We start from the raw sequence: 20,381 nt of genomic DNA, 5'->3' as shown, positions 1-20,381 counted from the left end.
GTCTCAGCTCTGTTGTGTGGCTGTGGCTACCTTTGAAAGAGTATCTACAGAAAAGAAGAAGGGGCCCAAGATTCCTACATATTGTACATGACACACAAGCTGTGTCAGCAAGATTCCATTAGCCTGGTCAAAACTTGTCAAAGCCTGAGGATGGTTATAAATGTTTAGACAGCTGGCTCTGTTGGTCAGTGTCCTGGAGTTAGCCAAGCCAAGCACAAGACCCAAAGGTACCCCATTTTGCATGAATGGTAAATTGGCATCATGCCTTGAGCTTGCTCCTTAAATTATCTGGGGGTCCTTTTTTCCTATTTCTCCTCAACAAATCTAGGGAATCGCATTGACAAAAACAAGTTGTACATGATTGAATTGCTAGAATGGAAAATACTAATTAACTTTATTTTAAAGTATCACCTGCTAAGGGTAATTTAAAGATTATATTAAAATATTGCATAACAAAAATCCATCTGTTTGGAGGCAGAGAATCGATTTGAAAATATGTTTATCATCTTGAAAGCCTCTTAATGGTTTATCCTTAAATGGTTGCCTTTCCAATTTGTCTTTAATTGTTTTTGGCAAGGGAAATTTTGCCCAGCTAGAATTTTTTTCTCATGTAAGGCATAAAGAAATTGTTTCTTTTTTTCTGATAGATTCATAACATAACATTCATAACATACTTTTAAGACCCCTTATTACTGACAAATGACTGTCTTCCATGCAGGACTTACCTCGTATTAGGTAATTCAACTGGGCAATGAACTATAATGTTTCTACTTTCCTGAAGCACAAGCAGTCATTAACATTGATTTCAAATAAGAGTTAGCCCCTCTCTGTAGTTTTTGCTAAGAGCAGTTCTATTGCCATTAGCATTTATTAGAAAGTGAAAAATTGGGACAGACATCCATGTCTCCAGATTTTGAGACATGTAGCATTTCATCTATTTATTTTCTGGCCATTATGAAGCTTTGACTTTAAGAGTGAATGATATTAAAAGAGCTTTCTTTTTTCCATCTCTGAACTCTTCACATATTTTGGAAATAAATTAAAAAGCACAATGTGTACAATTAGAGAATTTTCAGATTTGAGACTATTTTTAGAATGTTTAATGATATGGTTTCCAATACAAGAACAGTCAGTCTCAAAGATGCAACATGCAAGCATATAATCATGCCTTTTCCTTTCTTCCTTCACCTTCTCTAACCACAAATAATAGCTAACACTCTAGTGCATACTATGTGTGAAGCTCTATTCTGAGCATTTTCCATTTTAAGCTTTACAGCAACCCTGTAATGTAAGTACTACATTTTACAGATAGAACAGGAGCACTAGGTAGGTTTCTTACAGCGGTAAAGACAGTATTCAAACCCAGGCATTCTGGCTCCAGAGTCCATGCTTTTAACTACGTAAGGAAACTGCCTGCCTGTTGATAAAATGTGGAGATAGAAGATGCAGTACACATTTTATTGTGTTCAAACCAAAGCCCGTATTTGAGGACTCTTGTATAACACACTCTATAATCCATGGGGCATTTACATCCTCTCCATCTGAGTTCCCATATGAAAACATATATCATGTGTCCCTATTAGCATCTTCATCGTGTCCAGTCTATGAAAATGACAAGCTCTGAGTTTTTAGGATAAAAGCCCTCTGAGTGGCTTCATGCTCCTTCCAGACTACAAAAGGAGCATTCTCTTGCTTGCTCCATCTCCTACTCACTCCTCATAGAGATTTTCTGCCCAAGCTCCTCCCAGAGAAACACTCTTCCTGGGCTCACCCAGATGCATAAGAGCAACCGCACATTCTCTCCAAGTATTTGTGGCCCTTGTTCTTCATAATGGAGCCACTACAGGCAGCACATCACCTCAGGCAAAGACAAAGGACAAGGAACTCTGTGTTCCTGCCTTTCTCTCCCACTTGGGTAAAGCTGAGGCACCAGAACAATAGGATAAATTTCCAACTATTAAAAGAAATGAACTCCCCTTACCCTGTCTCTTATCAAATTGTACCCCCTTCCTAATGGCATCCTTCCCTATTGCTCCCATACATAATTCCACAGCTGAGGCATTACTGTTTTTCTTACTCTTTGTCAAATGCGACTCTCACTCCTTTGAGAGCACAGCTTCTATCCCTTCCCCCATCCTGGTGTAAATCTCATTTTTCTGAGGTGGCTCAGCTTAGGCCCTCCTCCTATGCATATTTTTATTCTTTAATTAGTTAATTTATTTCTTTTTGGCTGGGTTGGGTCTTTGTTGCTGCGCACGGGCTTTCTGTAGTTGCAGCAAGCGGGGGCTACTCTTCGTTGCGGTGCACGAGCTCCTCATTGCGGTGGCTTCTCTTGTTGCGGAGCACGGGCTCTAGGGGCACGGGCTTCAGTAGTTGTGGCTCGTGGGCTCTAGAGCGCAGGCTCAGTAGTTGTGGCGCATGGGCTTAGTTACTCCGCGGCATGTGGGATCTTCTCGGACCAGGGGTCAAACCCGTGTTCCCTGCATTGGGAGGCAGATTCTTAACCACTGCGCCACCAGGGAAGTCCCCCTACGCATATTTTTTTTCTGACCTTTTCAGTTCACATTTATCTACTTTTCCCCTTGAATCTATTTAATTGTTGTGCCATAAATTTTAAAGTGTTAAATATTACCTTAAAATCATTTCTGTTCTACAATGTAGCAGTCTAGTATTTTGTTAACAAATTATATTATGAATTCATTATTTCTGCAATCAAATTGTAAGCCTTTATGAACAGAGGCCTATTTTGACTGCTTTGTTGTTTTTTTTTTTACTCTATACCGTCAAAGACAGGGTTACCAGATAGACCAGTGCCTCATTGCTGGTTAATTGTGGTGTTCTGTTACACAATTCCTGATCCCAGAGACTACTTTCAAATCCTTTTCAACACAGTGCTCCAGGCAGTCAACATAAATGGATTAGAATTGACACTCTGAGACAAAAGTACTTACCATTCCTGTTCAGGATTTCCCTAAGTCCTAGTTATCATGAAGGTAAAGCCCTAGCTGGCAAGCAACTAGCAATCACATGTCTACTCTGCCCAGGCTTCATCTTTCTGCACCTCCTCAGCCATCTCCCTCTGAGCCATGGCTGCCACCACCACATCCATGCTGTGTGCGCACCATGGTGGTTCATATAAGAAACCTTCTATCTAGAAGGAAGTCTTGATCTCTCCATGAATCATAGTACCTTCACCTATCTTCTGTATGTTCATTCAGTTGCACAGCACAGATATGTAGTTTTCTTAGATTCCAAATGAATTCAACAACTGCTTCTAGATGAATAGCCCGGTGCTAGATACCAAGGAGGCTACAGAGGAGAATGAACCAGAGTCCCTGCCCTCTAGAATCAGTCAGCTGTGAGGCAAATAACATAATACTATACTCTATAAGATGAATTGTTATCACAAGACATTTCATTCCTCTGTCCAGAAGTAAGTCCTACCAAGTCTGACTTGATAAATTTAGCCTGGAGCACCACATCTATTTTATTACATGGCTTATAGGCGATTAAGTGCTAAGACATAGGGCCACTAATGGAATAAGAGCACAGAAAAGTACATTCATCTGGGCTAGAACCAGTGAGCAAGGCGTGATGGAGGAGGTGGCATTTCCTCTGAACTATAAGAGTAAATTGGATGGATAGAAGGGAGGGGCAGAAACAATACTCAGGGTAGGAAGGAGAACTTGAACCAAAACACAGGGAAAAAATATGCAGTATATGTTCAAGGACAAGTAAAGACACTGCATTTGCTGAAGCTGATTGAGGATTTCTGCTAGAAAGGGTCAAAGGTTGGATGGTCAAAGTGTTCCACATTGTCGGATGTCTTCGTTGGTCAACTGCCTTCTGTGAAGTTTGATGCTGAACTTTATAATCAAAGAGAAAGCTTGAGGAAGTAGAAAATGAAAACCTCATTTATGAAAGACTTGCTTGGGGATCTAGTTACCACTCTGAAAACTCTGTCCTGTTCAGATATTAAAACAGAGTGAAGAAAAAAGTATCCACACTAATGTCTATAAACTACATAGCAAATTGTCGTCTTGTTGATGTGAAAATTATCAAAATTGCTGAACAGGTTTGTCTTAGTCAGCTTGGGCTGCTGTAAAAAAATACCATAGACTGGGTAGCCTAAACAACAGAAATTTATTTCTCACATGTCTGGTGGCTGGAAACTCCAAGATCAAATTGCTGGCACACTCGGTACTTTGGAGAGAGCCCTCTTCCTGGTTTGCAAATGGCTGCCTTCTTGCTGCATCCTCACAAGGCAGAGAGAGGAAGCTGTGGTATCTCTTCTTATAAGGACACCAATCCCATCATGGGGCTCTACCTCATAATCTCATCTAAACCTGACTATCTCCCTAAGTCCCCACTTTCTAATACCATCATATTAGGGGTTAGGGCCTCAACATATGAATTTGTGGGAGACACAAATGTTTAGTCCATAACAGGGTCTATTACATGTGTCTGAGAAAACAATTTGGAGCAATGGGATTCATTAAGAAGTTTGATGTGCAAAGGCAATTCAGAGGTTAAATTGCTTTCTTTACTCTCAGATGTTATAAACTGATAGAAGTCACAGAAAGGAACTGGATTTCATGCTGTTGTTCCTAGGATCTCCCCAACAATTCTCTCTCCTTCCACTTCCTCCCATACCCCCAGCCTCAGCCATTTGACATTCTATTTCTTTCATTTTTTTTTTAACATCTTTATTGGAGTGTAACTGCTTTACAATGGTGTGTTAGTTTCTGCTTTATAACAAAGTGAATCAGCTATACATATACATATATCCCCATATCTCCTCCCTCTTGCATCTCCCTCCCACCCTCCCTATCCTACCCCTCTAGGTGGTCACAAAGCACCGAGCTGATCTCCCTGTGCTATGCGGCTGCTTCCCACTAGCTGTCTATTTTACATTTGGTAGTATATATAAGTCCATGCCACTCTCTCACTTCGTCCCAGCCTACCCTTCCCCCACCCATGTCCTCAAGTCCATTCTCTACGTCTGCATCTTTATTCCTGTCCTGCCCCTAGGTTCTTCAGAACCATTTTTTTTTAGATTCCATATATATGTGTTAGCATACAGTACTTGTTTTTCTCTTTCTGACTTACTTCACTCTGTATGACAGACTCTTAAGTCCATCCACCTCACTACAAATAACTCAATTTCGTTTCTCCTTATGGCCGAGTAATATTCCATTGTATATATGCACCACATCTTCTTTATCCATTCATCTGTCGATGGACACTTAGGTTGCTTCCATGTCCTGGCGATTGTAAATAGAGCTGCAATGAACATTGGGGTGCATGTGTCTTTTTGAATTATGGTGTTCTCAGGGTATATGCCCAGTAGTGGGATTGCTGGGTAGTACAGTAGTTCTATTTTTAGTTTATTAAGGAACCTCCATACTGTTCTCCATAGTGGCTGTATCAATTTACATTCCCACCAACAGTGCAAGAGGGTTCTCTTTTCTCCACATCCTCTCCAGCATTTATTGTTTGTAGGTTTTTTGATGATGGCCATTCTGACTGATGTGAGGTGATACCTCATTGTAGTTTTAAGTTGCATTTCTCTAATGATTAGTGATGTTGAGCATTCTTTCATGTGTTTGTTGGACATTCTATTTCTTTATAGTAATTTTACCAGTTAAACATCAGTTACCTTGACAAAGGCAAGACCAATAGATGACCTGTAGTGTTAAACCCTGAAGTCAGAGAGTTGCTCAGCTTGGCTCCAGCATCAGCCAAGTTGTTATTCATCTGCATTCTCTGGGTCTCCAGCTGAGGATTCACTACCTCTCTCCTGTCTGGTGTCCAGATTCACTATGGATGACCAATTTATCTTGTCATGGCTGTGGATAAAGCCCTTTTCCTTTAGTGTCCATTCAGACAAAGTAGAAACTCTTTAGAAAGAATTTCACTAAACTTTGGGAGGAATAATGCATAGCCAAAAACGATGTATTCCAGATGATAGCTTCCTGACCCTGAGGTGGAAGGCACAATCAGACAGAGAAACTTGACCTTGACTTTTGTTCATGCCCCTCTTCAAAGGAAGCCTGTTCCAAAGCCCTCCTCTGTCTTTTGTCATTTCCTCTTGTTCCTCTTGTTGTCTCTCCTTTAGCCATTATTCCTTGAAAGAAGGGACTGGAATGGGAGGCCTAATCACAGCCCCCTCTGAATCCCACGGTTGGTGGGTATTTACAACATTGTTTTAAACCAGAGCAAAGTGTTAGCTGAAGATTAATCAGGATACCTGTTCACATGACACAGACTGCTCATTCACTGTGACAGTTCCAAGCTAGAAAGTGTCATATCACTTGTATGAAAAAAATACAGATATTAACCCTTTGCTTTGTTTGACTGCCAAGAACAAGTATCAGAAAAATGGCCCATAGAAAATGGTAGGTGAAGTAATTCTTGTGCAGAGCCTCCTACACCTTTCCTACCACAGCCTCACAAAGGCAACACGTCTTCCATACCTTTGATGACATTCAAATATTCAATTGACCTTTATTCTTCTTCTAAAATGCTTCTAATAGATGTAGACATGCATGAAAACAACTTAAATTCCATTATAATTAGGAGTGGCTCAGGATGAGCAAAGAGCTAGACTATACACCCAGACCAAACTAGGTTAAAAATCCCAAGGCTAAGACTTAGTAGCTGTGTGATTGTATCTTGAGCATCTTTTATTTCTTATCTCTATGTTGTGGATGATAATACCTATTTCTAGAGGGTATTGTAAGAATTAAATGAGAAAATGCCTAGTGCCTGGCATATAATAGGCACACGATAAGAGAGATGAGAATAGCAACTTCGTCCTACCCTACTCAGGACTTCTCAAGCTTTAGTGTGCATCAGATTGCCTGAGAATCTTGTTTAAATTGTAGATTCTGGTTCAGTAGGCCTGGGAGCATGAGAGCATGAGGGGCCTGGAAGGTGACTTGAGGAAGTTTGGAATGAGAAAGAGTATCAAGACATAGGGTCTTCTATGACTTGCCAAGAAGTTATTTGTTCTATAGGTAATGAAGGACCCACAGAAAGATTTTAAGATGTGAGTGATTTAATTAACTATAAGATTCAGAAAGATTACCTGGAAACAGTTGAGGATGGGTTGGATGGGAGGGTGATTGGAGTCAAGTGGGTACTGTGGTGTATCTGGTTAGATATGAACCAATGCAGCAATGGCAATATTAACTGAGAGGAAGTGATGACTATCAGAGACATCAGGATATGGAACTGACAAAATCTGGGCATTTAGTAGATCTGGAGAGAGGAAATTAAGTTTAAAGTTCCTGTCAGGTTTCTGATTTACGTGACTGGGTAGATGATTATATCACTTTCTAAATAATTCGGGAAAAGAGTTTATGGAAAAGAAAATGGGTTGAGTTTGGGAATATGTTGAATTTCTGTGACATTCAAATGGAAGTATCTGTTAACAAAGTTGGAGTTACAAGAGAATGTTTTGGGAACTATTGGCATATATTATGGTAGATGGATTCATGGAAATAGGTTCTGTCATTCAAGAACAGTAGAGAGAGAAGCAAGAAAAGACAAGGACAAGGCTCTTGTGCAAATCAACATGAGGGGTGAGCAGAGGAAGAGAAACCCACAAAAGAGACTGAGAAGAAATGATAGAAATACAGAAGAAGAATCAGGGAGAATACTGTCAGAAAAGCTTAGGGAGATGAGAGTTTTTAGAAGAAATTGATCAGCTGTGTCAAATGCAGTTAGAGGTCAAGTAAATAAGGACTGAAAGTTAGAATTAGTGATATTTGCCAAGTAGTTTCAGTAGCATAATGTAGAGGAAAGCCAGGTTGTTGGTGGGTTAAAAATGAATGGCAGGGGGACTTCCCTGGGCGTCCTGTGGTTAAGACTCTGCGCTTCCAACTCAGGGGGGATGGGTTCCATCCCTGGTTGGGGAACTAAGATCCCACATGCCACATGGCATGGCCAAAAAAAAAAAAAGAATAGTCCTGAGGTTGAGTGTTTCTTTTAATTGATTGATTGATTGATTCATTTATTCATTCATTTGTTGTCTTGAGCATACTTAATGGCCGCTGAGGAGTGAGTAAAGAGAAAACATTTAAAAATAGGAAGCCAAGAGAAGTACTAATAGAACAATGCCCAGAAGAAGCAACACAACTTCATTTGAGACTGAAGGAAATAAGGTAGAGCTGGGCACTTGTGCAGATGGGTCACTAGACGTAGGGAGAGATATCACACGCTTGGTGGCCTAAGTTTGTAACGTGAAAGGCAGGATCATTGGCTGGGCACTGAAAGTGCAACTGCAGCTGGCGACTAAACTGTGTTGTGAGGCCTTTCCTCAAATTTGGGTGGTTTTCTTCAGCAGTACTTGACCTTTTGCTTGCCTTTTCTTTGACATTGTCCATGAACCTTGTTGTTGCTACTTCAAAAAAATAAAGGAGCATGTGTTTCATAAATAGAGCATCTTCAGATATACTGATCTTTGAAATTCCAAACAGCATGCTGGCCTTCTTCCCTCTGCACTCCATTCATCTGGTTTTCCAGTCGACACGAGGAGATAGAGATAGAAAGATGGATTGTGTGTGTGCATGTACATATGTTGCACTCTCTAGAGGTGATGACATATGTAAGACCATCAAAGAAATCTTCCAAGGTTGCAGAATAAAAAATTTGAAAACTGCTACATTTATTCATGCAGAAATTTTACTTAGTACCCACCTTTGAACTCTTTAATCCACAGTTTTACATGCCAAAATTCTTATGTTCATTTTACCTAGATAAGCATGAGTCTTCAGCTTCTTACTCCGGTTTTCAGCTGAACATCATTCAACAATTAACCAACTTAAAATAGCCGGTTAATGGCCCTTGTTGACTATCAGAGTAACAGACCACTGACTTCGGTTTTAGGCTTCAGTCTTCGAGACATCTCTGCTGAATTCTGTAGGTCACAGGCAAATTGAAACACAAATCAGCCCGCTCACAAAATACTTGTTTTCCTGGACATGGGAGGGAGAGGAAGTTGGGGAGCAGAAATGCAGTTTAGGAAATAAAAGTTCTAATTCTATTTTGGGTTACATCAACTGGTAGAAAATATTACTTCAAATATTTTTGAATGAATGAAAAGTGTCTCTAATTACCAAGCTCACCTTGACCACTTAGTATGTATTTTATTGGTTAATTCAATTATCCCCTCTGATACCCTTATATTTCCCAGTTTCTTTCCCAAAACACATCTTAAATACTAAAAACTACAGTTTTTAAATATACACAGGCATCCAATTCCCTGGGCGTCTTGCGAATTTTCCTGAACTACACCTTGTAAAGCTGGAAGCTGATGGGTGACCTAGGAATGAAGTGAAAGAGCCAGGTGCTCTGGTCAACAGCTTAGAAAATGGTTGTGCAATGTTTTTGCCTCCAGGTCAAACTCTGAGACTCTCCTGATTCCCTGCAAAATAACAAAACCCAGCATTTTGAAGCACATGTATTCAGAAATATATCAGGAGCATGTCAAAGGGCATAGACACCATACTACACAAAGAATGTTGGAAAGAAGAAAAGCTATTCAATCTAGAACCTGAGGAAACCTGAGAGTTGTCTATTTTAGTACACTTTTATACGCAAGTGTGAGATGCCAGTTCAAAACGGTTTAAGGAAAAAGCAGATGTGTTGGTTCAGGAGCTTAAGCTATGACATCAGAACTTAGTCTTTCTTTATCTCTTGGTTCTACCCTTCTCTATGTTGGCTTTCTTTTCAGCCATGAGTCTCCCTTGCCTGGGCAGCACCATACTTCTCTCCTATAACCCCAGCAACTCTAGTGAAAAAGGAGAATCCAGTCTTCTGACATTTCCAACAAAAGTCCTGGACTCACTGACTCTAAATGACTTGACTTTGGTCTAATCCCCACTTCTCAACCCTGGAGAAGACTTGGTTGAAGGAAAGGTGGTTCTTTAGGGAAAACTTTCGTGCTATTCCTACAAAGAGGGAAAACAAATGCTAGGGAGGCAAAAACAACAGATGTCCTATACCACCTTCAAGTATGTCATGGGTTCTCTTATGAATACGGGGATTAACCTCTATAAGGTCCCAGAAATGAGAAATAGCCCACTTGCATGAAGCTTATAGGAAAGCAGATTTCCGCTCATTCCCCAAAATGACCTTCTTATAGTTAAAACCATTAGCATTTGAAACGGGCTACATCAAGATGTGCCAATTACCAGGTCCTTCCACGTGTCCAGAATCAGGCCAAATGGGCAGCTGTCAGTGGTATTGTGCAAGGAATTCCTGCATCAAGCAGAGCTTTGCCTGCATGACCTGAAAGGTCTCTTTTGCCTCTACAATTCTATTATCCTTGTTAATTTCCACAATTCAATTTGCAGTACAGGATAAACAAACCAACCTAATTTGATCTGGAACTTCTACAGGCTATCATAGGTCATTTAATCTAAAACACATGGCTGTAGCCATTACTACGTTTTCTGAAGTCATCTAACAGACGTGGTCCTTAACAAGGTTTCCATGTTATTAGTTTCACTTATGGTTTTTTTCCCCAGCCTCCTGCTTATTACACAATTGCTTTCATTCTCCTTTGGATTAGGGTGGAAAGGAGCATGAAAGAGTTTTCTTCTTTCTGCCTTTCTCCTCTTAAATCTTATAATAGGTGAGTTCCAATTAAAATTACATTGCTTGGGGCTTCCCTGGTGGCGTAGTAGTTAAGAATCCGTCTGCTAATGCAGGGGACACGGGTTCCAGCCCTGGTCCGGGAAGATCCCACATGCCGCGGAGCAACTAAGCCCAGTGTGCCACAACTACTGAGCCTGTGCTCTAGAGCCCATGAGCCACAACTACTGAGCCCACGTGCCACAACTACTGAAGCCCGTGCACGTAGAGCCTGTGCTCTAGAGCCCGTGAGCCACAACTACTGAGCCCACGTGCCACAACTACTGAAGCCCGTGCACGTAGAGCCTGTGCTCTGCAACAAGAGTAGTCACCACAATGAGAAGCCCCTGCACCACAACAAAGAGTAGCCCCTGCTCGCTGCAACTAGAGAAAGCCCGTGAGCAGCAACGAAGACCCAATGCAGCCAAAAATAAAACAAATAAATTAAAAAATTTACATTGCTCATATTTTTACCTTTGAATTTAGCTTTCACTTTGCAGGTCCAAGAATCTATGAGAAATGGGAGTGGGAGTCATGGATAATCATAGATCTGGACAAAGTTTATTAAGGATAATTTTCAAAGAAGGAAGAGTGAGATTTTTAAATTTGTTATCAAAAACTAATTTGTAAATTTAATATACTGCAATGCTGTTAGAATTAGGGTGCCAAACCACTTCAGCCATACTCATGAAAAATAAACACATTTGTGTTAAATAGTATTTGTTTCTTTCACAACTGAAAGCACCCCACACCCCCACCCCACCCAAACATACACATACTCCGTTCTGCTTAAACTGGAAGTGACTTGTTACACAATCCAACCCGCAAATAAAATGTTGTTTTTGCTAGGGTATGTCCATCCTTAATAACTGATTATATTTCTTGTCTTTTTCAGTGAATGTTGTGTCAATGTTACAGGAATTTTGGGAAAGCAAACAGCAACAGAGGGCTGTGTTCCCAAGTGAAGGTGTGGTGGTCTACGAGTCGCTGCCATCTCCTGGACCACCCTTTGTGAGTTATGTGACCCTCCCAGGGGGAAGCTGTTTTGGCAACTTCCAGGTAAGAAGCGACCATAAATTGATCAGTGAAAGCTGATTGAGTTAAAACAGAGTAAGCCCTTTTATAAAATGGTACATTGTAAGTTTTCTTGGGTGTAATGAAAAAAGTTGTGCCACATTGCATTATGTAAGAGAAAAATTGGTCAGATGTTCCTATTTTTTTAAATGGGAAGTATTTTTTATTAGGGTGTTGTCCCCTGATATTTCTTTATGGAAAATAAATTTTATAGTATTTTATTTGCCTGATTGCTGCTGCCTTTTCCCTCAAATATTTTGGAATAAATCTTAAAGAGCAGAGGAACTTGGGCAAAGTCCTTCCATCAGGGCCCTTCCATCAGTAGAAAGTCTTCACGTTTATGAAATTTGTGATCAAATACTAATCAATCTACTACACACAAAAGCATGAACCTATAGCAAAGGTTGAGGGTCACAGGGCTGGGTTCAGGCACCTATGCTAATCCCAAGTTCTGCCTCTGAATAATTGTAGACCCTTGGGAAATTTATTTAACTTACTGATTTCCCTGATTTTGAGATGGGGAATAATACCCACAGGGTAGGTTGAGAGTCATATGAAATATACATGCAATGTGTTTATCTGATATATAGCAGATATTCCAAGTATTGTTTTGATAATTAGTATAAAGACTCTTCCAGTTGGTTAATTCTTTGTTATGTTTATGATGGGTGTAAATGATGATACATTTCTAGTTGTACACCTGTTCACACAAAAACATTTGTCTGCAAATGCGTAACAAATACTTATTGAGTGACTAGGAAATATCAAGCACTGGATCAAGTAATGAGGATATGGTCCATACCTTGAGGAAAGAAATGTACAAAAATTATAGTAATTACATAGTAATATTAGAGCGTCAATGAAAGCACAAAAGTAGGAGCTTCTCAATTTACCAGTCACCTTTATAAGTACCCCTTTAGTGCAGTAAACTCTCTCTTAATTTTCAGTAACTGGCAAAAATCTCTCATTTATAGTTTATGGACAATGTGAAACTCAGAAGCGCTCAACTTTCCCTCTTAGCTTTGACAACTAGGAAGCCCAGAGGCAAATTTTCAGCGTATCTCTTTGTAGTATGTCTATAAAACTTAGTGTCGTGTAATTTTTAGGACTAACCTCATACTTGATATTATTTATATTTCTAACTTTACTCTCCCTTTGAACTTAGTGTGCCTCACTCATTTATTTCATCCTTTTACCATGTATCTGTTTTATATTATTTCAAATCCTATGTGGAGTAAGGGGAAGATATAGTTTAATAAATAGACCCACAAACCTATGTCTGCCTAGGGAAGTCAGAAGAGAATTCATGGGAAGCAATCACACACTGAGATGTACAATTGAGGGTGTCTTTGCCAATCGGTAAAGAGGAGATAACATTCTCAGCATAGGGAACAGTGTGTACAGAGGCATGGAACAAGAGAAAACCACAAGAACTTTCAGAATTTGGGGAGCCTAAGTGTGTCTGTGACAGGAAAACAATAGGAGATGATTGTAGGCACTCACATCAAACTATAAGGGGTGTTCATGCTTTGCAAAGAAGAACAGGTTTTATTCTATATAAAATCAAAATCGCTGAAAGATTCTGAGCAGGAGCATGATATATTCAATGTGTTTCAGAAAGCTTACTCTGACAGTAGCATGGAGTAATTTTAAAGAACTGCTTTCAAAACTTCTGACACCGCCAGCCAGTGAGGTCTTGCCTTCTACCCTGAGCAGTGGTCAACAGTGGATTTTTACCTCTGACTAATAAAAGTGAATTGCCTGATGAGGATGATTTGAAAATGGCTCTAGAAGCCTTAGAACAGAACTTGATGGAACCCTAGACACTTAGACATGGATGGGGAGCAAGGGAGGGGGTAGAAAGGCAGCAAATGAGGAAAGGATTCCCTAATCCACATGAGTCTGCAGGTCCATCATCGAGCATTCAAGGTGAAGCCTGCCTACTCCTAGAGAGCTCCCATCAGACTTCCCATTCAGGGGCGGCCTCCTAAGAAAACAGAGCTGCTCAGCCACAGAGCAAGGTTTTGCCAGCCACCTAAATTAATCTGTTTTTTTTGTTTTTTGTCCATGAATGTCAATGGACTAAAGATCACCAAACATTTGAAGAAAACCAAAAGAAAAAAAAAAAAAAAAAAAAGGCCAAGGCAAGCAAACAAAAGAACAGAAATAATTCAAGCAGCAGAGTATGTAAAAGAGTATTACAATAATTATCTTCAGAAAATTGTGGAAAGATAAGTATCCCTAAAACAGCTACGAAAAAAGAAGCAAGCAGGGAACAGGAAATTTAAAGTGTGATTGCCAAATCAGAACAATAAAAATAAATAAAAAGTGAGTAAACAGATGAATAGACATAGATCACAGCCAAATTAGTAAAGGATAACAAAGTAAAAAATAAATAGTAAATTTTCTAGAACTTAGAGCAAAAAGACAAAGAGATGGAAAAAGAGGACAGGAGACATGGGGATAAATCCTGGAGGTAAACATTAATCTAATAAGAGTTCTAGAAAGAGACAAAGGAAATAAGGGGAAGAAATAAGTAACAGAAGCAATTTTCTTTGAGTTAAAGAAAAGCACAAATTTTCATATTGAAATGGCCCACCGTATTCCAAGCAGGATCATGACAAAAAGTCACACAGCTCTGTGGCTGTATGAGACTTAGGGACAGCATTCTGTTTAAAAGATGGATCAAGGGACTTCTGTGCATTGATCTCACTGTTTTTTTGGTTTTTGTTTTGTTTTGTTTTGTTTTAAGGTAGATTTGATTTATATGTAGGATAGCTATGGGGGAGCTGATATGAAATTGGGCAAAAACTGGCAAACCTGGTCAACAAAATTAAAAACTATATCTTTGAAAAGATAAACAAGAAAGACATTTGTGAGTAAGAAAAAAAAGTAAAAGACGTACACTACACTCAGCATGAGAAAGGGGATGTAATCATAGGAGTGTGATATAAAAATACTACATGAACTATTAAAAAAGGATAAAAACTTAGATAATATTGACTTTTTTCTGGGAACTCTGTTATCTTTGCAATTCTTCTATAAGTCTAAAATTATTTCAAAATAAAAAGTAAAAAAGAAAAAAAAATGGCTCCAATGGCTCCCTACTATTTTACCTTCTTATTAAAGTCTGAATTCCTTATTCTGTCAATAAAGACTTTACAACTAGCCCCAACTTTCCCAGCTTTATCTCCTGGAATTCCTTTCTGACACTCAGTGCTTCAGCCTGACTGTCCCTCATCCAGGCCTTGACCTCTTCCAGCCACTCCACACTCATACTATGACTTACTCATGAAGTGCTGTTGCACCTTCTCTTCATGTCTAAACCCTGACTATCTTCCAGGACTTCACTTAGATATCACATTTTCCATGAATTTTCCCTGAATCTCCCCACTAAAAATCTTTACCTCTTCTGATTTTCCAGTGCAGTTATCTCTGCTTCTCTTCTAGTATTTAATGTTTTTTACCTTATGCTACAGCTACTTATATGCATGTTCTGTCCCTATAATAAAATGTAAGTGCCTCAGGGACAGAGTCTGTATCCTTATATCCCTAAGACGCCAAGTACTGGGCTTTGCATATAGTAAGTGCCTAATAAATGTTGTTCAATGAATAGCTAAATGATGAATAACAAATCCAAAGAATCAATGAAGTTTATATATGTCCTGTTTAAAAAAAATATAATCACCATTGACAGATATACAAAACAATATATACTATTACATACAACATAATATATCAACTAAGGTATTTCACCTCACTCTGCAAGATGGTGGGCTAGGAAGGAAAAATCAGTAACATTAAAATCAGCTGATATTATTACGTTCATATCTGTGATTAAAGTTTTGAAAGTGGATTAATTTGAAACTATTGATTTAAAAATACCTTCTAATTCTCTCTGAATTTCATTTATGCAGAGTAACTTTCCCTCCACCCTATACCCATGATCTCGAATAACCAACATTTGGCCATACACACCCATGCATTATGTTTGTTCATATGTAATAACTACATTCATTGCAATGTACTTAGAATATAATGCTTTTGACAGATCAGTGAATAGATCTAGAGGATATGAGTTTAAGAAATTCTAATGTTCTTGTTTTTGTTTTTGTTTTTGCTTCCTTGAGAATTATGAATTTCCCTATCGTCTCATAAATTTCTACCCCAAATAATAAGACTTCCCGTATGTAGTAAATTTACCATCCTCCTTATGGTCTCTAAAAAATAGAAAACAAAATTTAAAAAGCTGAACTCTTCAGCAGGGAAGCCTCTTGGTGATTTCTCTGATCATTTCAGGGTTTCCTTTTCCTTATGTTTAAATCATCATATTTTAAGGTTCTCAGGAGGATTGTTAACATCCTTGCTTTAAAAGATCCAGAATTTCCTGAATCAAATATGTTTTGAAAATGTGTTTGGGTGATTGGCTGCCAAATCTTAACCTATTTGGCTCCCCAAAATGTGATTTGAGAAAGGAAAACCAGGAAGGAAAAAAAAAGAAAGAAATTTCTCCTAAAGCAATGTACTTACACTTTTCTCAGTCAGTTCAGAAACTGTCTTCAATGGTTTCAACTAAACCGTCTAAATGTTATTTTTACCATATAACATTTCATCATATTTTTGCCAGCAGTTGGCCTTAAGAGCCTACATGCTCATTCCTGCAATGCCTTTCACGTAATCAAATGTCACCCTTGTGCATTGCAAATCATTTCATGATGGATTATTAACGCCAAGACCGTGTGCTGGGACATGGAGAAACCATTATGCCAGCAGTAGCCTTCTTCCTGAGCCGTGGACGTCACCTCCAACGGTGCCAAGTAATTGAAAATACTTGAAGTGGAGTATGGGACTGGACTGCCAGATTAATCCTTCTGGTTCATGAAAGCTGTAAGAGATTATGCTCATTCATTCTTTAGAACAGTGGTACTCAGACTGAGCTTTAGTTTTCTGATTAATCAAAGGAAAGCAGTCAAAAGGCGCTGGTGGACACAAACCACTGGTTTTATGCAAAGAAACCTCCCACTGAAGTAAATGGGAGGCTTGTGTCCAAGAAGACTAATTAAAGAATTTTCAGTTAGTTTTGACGCCACAACCCGAAAAAAACAGAGAGCCAGAGGGAAAGAAAGCAGCCATAACCCTGCCTTTTAACCGTGCCTTCACAAACTACTTCAGTATAGAAAAAGAGAAGTGAAAATATGATTCATTTTTGAATTTCTAAACAATACATAAAATGATCTATTGTTATTAAATTATTTGTCTTTTAGAAAGTTATACTGAAACACATTAGTGCTTATTGTGTCTTTTATAAAAGAAACTATCTTCTAAGGCATTAAGTAGAAATTCATGCATCTTGCGTGTATTTTCTCTATGCCATTTTTGTCTAGGCAGTTAATCCTTCCCTAGCCGCATATCATGACCATGAAAACTTGCAGTAATTTCCATTTTTTACAATAAGGGCAACACAAGGGCCATCAGATCAACGTCTGGCTCCCCTCTTGATGAACTCAGAAGGAAAGCCACTCATTGTTTCAGCAGCTGTTTTTGTTTCCAAATCCAAAAGGGGGAACTTAATTGAGTATTTTCCCTTATTTTATATTTTGATTAAAAGATTTGTGATTCAAGTTTTGTTTTCAAGCCAGCGATGTGGTCTTCCATATAGTCTGCTAGAATGATTTGGATTAATGTATTTTACTCTTATTTGGAATAAAAAGTAAAAATTCTTTGAGTGTAGTACTACACCATGTGATTATTTATGTGCAAAAGTTATGATTGAACAAAAAATGTATCCCCTGGCTAAAACATTGATGTGATAGCTCGATTTATTTGAAGTGTAGAACACTCATTCAATGAGATGTCATACTTTTTTTCACGTATTTTGTTATTGTTAAAATTGCTTTACAGAAAAACAGGTGGTAAACACTGGGGTCAGGTACTTAGGCTGTTTGTATCATGCCAGGTGCTACGTGAAACTGAGACATTTAATATTTCCAGAGGCAAGCTGTTGATTGATTTTTTTTTTCATTTCCAACCAGTATTTGGCATTGTGTAACAGTGTTGCACAGTTGGGATGTGTGAGAGGGAACACTCAGAGCAGATGAGTTTCTTCCAAAGCTCTGTCTCTGAAAGGCCTTCCATTTTTATGCCACTTGGTTTTCAAACCAAAGCCTTTGCCTGTGAAGACACCTGGAAGAACTACTTTTCCAAGGTACATACTACCTAAAAGGATAGGGGTTTTGTTTTAGTCACCTTTAAGGCAGTAAGCACACTTCACCTGTATTATCAGATATAAAACACATGTTTTATACTTTCATGCATTGCATGATTCTTCTTCTCAAAGTCCAGGGAATTAAAAGTATATTTAAATCACAATAGAGTAAGTTTATAAAATTAAGTTTTTCCCGAGAGAGAAGGACTAAGAAAACTTGATTAATTCATAGACTTGGCTAAATGGAATTGTAATGCTCTCTTTTTTACTGATTATTAAATAAGGCCTAGCCTTAACATTCCATGCTCCAAAGAGAGATTTAGTTCCTGCCATAAAACTGAGACTACTGCCTTGCACTAATGCTGTTTTAATGCCAACTATTACTGTTTGAAATCAGCCATGACCTCTTCTCTGTCTCTAGAGTTGTATACCTTGACGCAGATGCACAACATGCTATGCAATGTAACTTAACTTCTAAAGGAGGTATTTCCTGGTAGAGATCTCCACAGGAAAGCATCCTGTTTTGCAACTAATGAGACTCAAAGATAGGAAGGTTAGTTATAACCCCTTCCCATTTGAAAGTCATATGTCAGCTAATGATCAGGCTTTCATGGCTTGCCCGTGAAACTGGAAGTGCATATTGTTTTAATGAGACTTAGTTATTCTCCAGAACCCTTTGCTAACTTTATTTTTTTTAATCAAGCAAAGTGAATAGAGATATTCACATATTGTTGTTTCAAATAGAACAGCAGCATGTAGTGAAAGGAATGCTTAGGAAAAGTCTCCGTGATAAATAGACTTGGGACAATCTCCATGGGAGTCCCCCAGCCTTAGTTGATAAACTTTAGGAAGATGCTCACTGTCTCACAAGCTGCTGAATGAGGAAGAAAGGCTGACTCCGTCTTTCCCCACCCTACCCCCCATCCCTCTCCTTTTACATCAGAGCCAAGTCCTTTTACATCAAAGCAACTATAAAAATAAACCAAAACTTTGAGCCCTGATCAATTCATCTTGTCTTCACCTTAAGTTGAAAAAAGAATAAGAAGAAAAGAAAAAAGGGAAAAGAAAAAAACCTCAAGGAGCAAAACAACATGGTTTTGTAATAGTTACCAGGGACCTTGGTCTAGGTATGTGTGTAGAATAGCATTTGTGGCGGAGGTAAACGAGGAGGAGGCCAGGTGGTTTATATTATAAAAATAACATTCTGACCCACCATGTGCATGAAACGTTTCTTTCAGTTGACAGGAACTGGTGAGTTTTCTCTGAAAATTGGACCCCCAGACCAGTCCCCTCCCCCATACCTAGCAAAGACCCCCATTCCCAGCACACACAGAGCTCCAAATTGTTCCCAGTGTATTTGCAGCCAGCCTGACCTACAGAGAAAGAGACACGATATTAACTTGGGTGACTGAGTCTCAACGGTTTCCCTTTTTCACATCACCGTCTGGAAGGGAAAAAAATGCTCATGTATCTACGAATAGATAAATTGGAACACATGCAAATGTTCATGCTTAGACCAGGGCAGTCAAGGTCTTAAAGAATTGAAAGGGGGACAATTAGTATCAGGGCCTGGTTTGTGGCATTCTTTGTGCTGATGGCTTGCTGTCAGGATGAAACTGAGGTGTTGGTGACACTGACCAGAGCTGGCAGGCCGTACACACAAACTCTGCAAGTCAATTGTTGAGACTTGGACTCTGAGTCACAAAAGCAAAACACTCCCAACCACCTGAATGACAGACTTGACAGCCTAAAGGATCTGGGCAAGATTTCTCACCTCGCACAGAGTCAGTTTATTTGGTTTTGCCACCTGCAAAGTCCCAGCTTGGGAGAGCCCCTTGGGTCCGATGGGCTATTGAGCAAATGCCACCTAAATAACACTGACCTGACCTTGACCCCAGGGAGGATGGCATCTTCAGCTTTGAGTTTGCACGTGGATAAAATCTGTCAAATGTATAATACATGATGGGTCTTATTCCAAAAACCTTGCTCCTTACTGACCACTTATCAACTCCTCGGCTACCATTGGTAGACACAGAATAAAGTGTACCTAACTCAGTTTTATACATTTAGGATCTGCAGACCTTTATTTTTCTTGATGTCTTTGAAATGCAAATATAAAAAATTCTAAGAAGTCTGCTGTTTGTTTAAGATGGAGAAAGGTCACTTGTATTGACGTGTTTCCACATGCTTTCGTAAAGAAAACCCTGTAGTTGGGATGTATGGACAGAAAAATCTTAGTGTCCAGAAACAGTCACTCAACACATGTTCTAATACAAAGCAAGGGGAAAACTATCAATAAAATGAGGACTACCAGGAAAGTTACTGTTCAGAGTATAAATTGTGTCATCCTGGCTAGAAAACGTTTCTGTGAACAGTAACACACTTATAATAATTTCAATTTTTATTGTTATCAATAATTAACAATAAAACTAGTATCTTATTAGGCATTTCTATGTTTACA

General features: G+C 39.0%; 1 protein-coding gene across 1 annotated transcript in view; it reads left to right on the top strand.

The window, feature by feature from the left end:
- The window catches only part of LIX1 (limb and CNS expressed 1), a 50,817-nt gene that overhangs the window by 9,016 nt on the left and 21,420 nt on the right, over positions 1 to 20,381 (top strand). The window contains exon 2 of the mRNA XM_036845537.1: positions 11,537 to 11,700. Within this exon, the coding sequence (XP_036701432.1) occupies positions 11,537 to 11,700 (164 nt within the window). The remainder of the gene's footprint in view (positions 1 to 11,536; positions 11,701 to 20,381) is intronic.

The sequence above is a fragment of the Balaenoptera musculus genome, chromosome 3 (assembly GCF_009873245.2).
Source record: "Balaenoptera musculus isolate JJ_BM4_2016_0621 chromosome 3, mBalMus1.pri.v3, whole genome shotgun sequence".
Taxonomy (NCBI): Eukaryota; Metazoa; Chordata; class Mammalia; order Artiodactyla; family Balaenopteridae; genus Balaenoptera; species Balaenoptera musculus.
This window is presented reverse-complemented; position numbering and strand designations above follow the sequence as displayed.